This window comes from Hippopotamus amphibius, chromosome 3 (genome assembly GCF_030028045.1).
Source record: "Hippopotamus amphibius kiboko isolate mHipAmp2 chromosome 3, mHipAmp2.hap2, whole genome shotgun sequence".
Classification (NCBI taxonomy): Eukaryota; Metazoa; Chordata; class Mammalia; order Artiodactyla; family Hippopotamidae; genus Hippopotamus; species Hippopotamus amphibius.
Genome location: NC_080188.1, coordinates 111,690,305 through 111,694,400, shown reverse-complemented (window position 1 = coordinate 111,694,400; position 4,096 = coordinate 111,690,305). Strand labels below are relative to the sequence as shown.

The window sequence follows — 4,096 nt, the reverse complement described above, 5'->3', positions numbered from 1 at the left end:
AACTGTGGGTTCACTGAGCACTGTCAGGGGTTTTTATACAGGGAAATCCTTGATCTTATCTCTATTTCCCAACCAGAGTCCGCAACTCTCATCTGGCTAAGTATTTCCACACTTAAAAGAAGCCAGAAGATCTACACTCATGAAAATCTAGAGTAAGGGGAACTCAGATCTGAACCAGAACTTCAGTGCCTGTTATGTTCTGTGCCCATTCATTTTATATATGATGTATTTAATTACTGTATGAATAATTTCAGGGGTAGGAAAATAGTCCACAGGGATTAATTACGTTCCTAAATGTGCTCTGTTACTAATTGGAGGGGGCCATGATGCAGTCATAGAGTTTATACACTTTTTAATATTAGAGGAATATCTCTAGCAACACTCTTTGTCAACATGGCAGCTGATAGTTCCTCTTCTAAACTTTTCAGTGTTTATTGTCTTCTTCCCCTACATCCCTACGTAGCTGGCTACTTCCCCCTAACTCAAAAGTCACATCCTCAAAGAGATCTGTGACCACTCTGTCCGCATCCTGCCTCTCCTTATTTCTGATGTTATCAGCAGGCGTTTTGTGTGTGTGTGTGTGTGTGTGTGTGTGTGTTGTCAAAGCAGGTTCACTCTGTGAAGTATTTCCTTTGCATATTTATCATTTACTCCTTTTCAATAAGAATAAAGTATGAATCAAGCCAGAATCTTGTATATCTTGTTTAACCCCATATTTCCAGTATTTGAAATATTTCTGGATATAATATTACTAATATATCTGACATGTAATTGGCTTTGATGTTAGTATAATGAACTAATGTAAGCAATTATAAACAAAGGCCATTTATATTTCAGTTATATCCCCTTCAAACACTGTTATTAAATTAAATTAAACACAAATTCCCAAATGATGCTAATCCTACAGTGCATCTTTAAGAACTCAGAGCAAATTTTTACTTCTCAGAAGAGTCAACTGGGGAGGTATATTGAAGGGAGGCAATATTATTTGGGGATGTTTTCCTTGTAGCCATATTGAATTTGAAAATAAATAACTAGACACAGAATTGATTGTTGCTGAATCAGTAGAATGTGAAATGAAACATAGTAATTTTTAAAATGTCAACTGAATTTTATTTTGTGATATTTTTCTAGAATTTATCTGTTGACATAGTTTTGATAGTGGTGATTGAACCACTTTTAGTTTACTTTTCTGAGATAACTATTAAACTGATGTAGTCTTTGCTGTTAATACTTCTTACCTCAACCTGCAAGTAGCAGTAGTCAAGCAAGTAAAATGTATAAACAAAATAAAACATGACTAGGAATTTCATACACTGAAAGCCTATGATATCACATGCTGGCATAACATAGGGAAAATATGTCAATGACTAGATTGTAGGACCAAGGTATAAGGCAATTGCCACATAAAATTACATAGATAAGAAGTTATCTTCTAAGGCACATAAAAATGGGTAAGTTAATTTTGAATGTGTATTTGTATTTTTATTGACATTCTGAGGTAAGTATCATACATGAAAACAGTATTCATGAAAATAGTATTCAATGGAGTTTCAAAGGATTCACTCTTTTTATTTCCCTAGTTTGCACTAAGTGGCTATCTGACGTTGGTTGAATATTTAAGATTTATGTGTCTCAAGGTTTTCACAAGACAATATGTTGGAATGGATTTAGTCATTCTCTGACAGCTCTCCATTTGGCTTCACTCCTACTAGAGCCCTATGATGTTCATATTATTGTAATAATTTAGCAAAACATAAATGTGTAATTCTAAAAATATATGAATGTAATTGTCTCTTTTAGAGTTAAGAAGCTGATAAATATTGGTGGTAATTACCTATAAGACCTATTAAAAGAAATAAATGTGCTTAATAGTCTTATTAGTCTTGGATATTGTGCAAAATCTACATTGATTTTAAATTTGAATTAAAATACAGATAAATATGACTCAAATGTCTCAAGAATAAAACAAAGCCATTATTATTATTATTTCTTTAATTTGTCCATAGGCAACGCAGACTGAGTCTAAATGAACACAATGCTAAATTTCACAGATGTGACAGAATTTATACTTCTGGGGTTGACCAGTTGTCAGGAGCTTCGCCTTCTCTTTTTTGTGGTGTTCCTGGTAGTTTACATGATCACTCTGGGGGGGAATATTGGTATGATTGTTTTGATCAGCATCAGCCCCCAGCTGCAGAGCCCCATGTACTTTTTCCTGAGTCATTTGTCTTTCGTGGATGTGTGGTTCTCTTCCAATGTCACTCCAAAGATGCTGGAAAACCTACTATCAGAGACAAAAACCATTTCTTATGTGGGGTGTTTGGTGCAGTGTTACTTTTTCATTGCCCTTGTCCACGTGGAGGTGTATATTCTGGCTGTGATGGCCTTTGATCGCTACATGGCCATCTGCAACCCTTTGCTTTATGGCAGTAAAATGTCCAGGACCGTCTGTGTTCGGCTCATCTCTGTGCCTTACCTCTATGGATTCTCTGTTAGCCTGATCTGCACACTATGGACCTATGGCTTGTACTTCTGTGGAAGCTTTGAAATCAACCACTTCTATTGTGCTGATCCTCCTCTCATCAAGATTGCCTGTGGGGGGGTCCACATCAAAGAATACACCATGATTGTTATTGCCGGGATTAACTTCACGTATTCCCTCTTCGTGGTCCTTGTTTCCTATACCCTCATTGTAGTAGCCGTGCTGCGCATGCGCTCTGCCGATGGGAGGAGGAAGGCGTTCTCCACGTGTGGGTCTCACCTGACAGCTGTCACCATGTTTTACGGGACCCTCATCTTCATGTATCTCAGAAGGCCCACTGAAGAGTCTGTGGAACAGGGGAAAATGGTGGCTGTGTTTTACACCACAGTGATCCCCATGCTGAACCCCATGATCTACAGTTTGAGAAACAAAGACGTGAAAGAGGCAGTCAACAAAGCAATCATCAAGGCAAACCTGAGGCAGTGAAACTGCAACAGATAATTCTGTGGTATGTTGCTACCTGTTATAAATGTCCAGGCATAAAATTCCTCACTCAAATAGTACTGTCTACATATACTAAGAGGTCCAGTCTAACACAGTGAAGCTTCACCCCATGAATGGACTCTAAATACTAAGCCTGCTTTATTCTGCATGTGCTCACTCACATATTATTAAAACTGACCTATTAGCATCATTCACAAGGTATGCAAAATTGTGCTTGGTGTATTCATTAGAGAACTCACAAATAGGTTTCAATAAATACATGTTAATTTGGAGGTATCTTTGTTAGAGTTGAACATGATTTCCTAGGATATACATACACTGTTCACCTAAGTTGCATAAGTAATACATAATTTCATGAGAACAAAACTAAAATTCATCTCTTTTCCACAAATACAGGATGTGGATGGACCCTGATTTACCAAAAAAATTTTCAATAACATTCATACATACATGGACTTTTGAAAACAAAATTGTATTCAGAATCTTCAACTAGCATCACAATACAATCACAAGGTTTGTTCTCAGTCTGCATTGCTTGATAATAACAATATTTGTGTTTCAAACAATCTGTTTACCTAATTCTACTCCTTGGTTTGGATTCTGGTTAGATTTCTTCATTTTAAAAGTGTGAAATATTTATGAACTAAGACTATCCTGTCCTCGTCATAATTTAAAAAGTGAACCATTATGAATTTTCTGATATTGAAAATCTAATTCTTCGTCATAGGACTTTGCCCTATTAAACCTTTTGCTAGGTATGATTTGAAACTATTGTTTGATTCCAATTTCTTCTCACTAACATTATGTACTTTGGTTCTGTATTTAGCAGCTTACACCAAGCTTTCAATGCCTCGAGTAGATCAACCAAAGAAGACACTCTTCACTAAATGCCATTGCACTGGGCATGTATTAAAATTTAATCAATACAGCTCAAAATGGTATCCATTTGGACCCAGTTAAAAGTCCTCAGATATTCACTGTTCAGTTTGTCTAGATCAGTGCCCACTGAATCTACCATCATTCTTGCTACAGATAAAACACAACTTTTTCTGCCTTTGCTGATTCTTGTTCATTTACCACCATAATGCAAATGAGAAGTAGAAGTAA

At 36.3% G+C, this 4,096-nt stretch overlaps 1 protein-coding gene across 1 annotated transcript; it reads left to right on the top strand.

Moving 5' to 3' along the window:
* Positions 1 to 2,029: 2,029 nt before the first annotated feature.
* On the top strand, positions 2,030 to 2,971 carry LOC130849596 (olfactory receptor 5M9). The gene has a single exon (XM_057728590.1). It carries the CDS (start codon positions 2,030 to 2,032, stop codon positions 2,969 to 2,971), a length of 942 nt encoding a protein of 313 aa, XP_057584573.1.
* The last annotated feature ends 1,125 nt before the right edge of the window (positions 2,972 to 4,096 follow it).

What these genes read in the sequence shown, in the direction of transcription:
- LOC130849596 (XM_057728590.1), top strand. Translation starts at nt 2,030, where the DNA reads ATGAACACAATGCTAAATTTCACAGATGTGACAGAATTTATACTTCTG.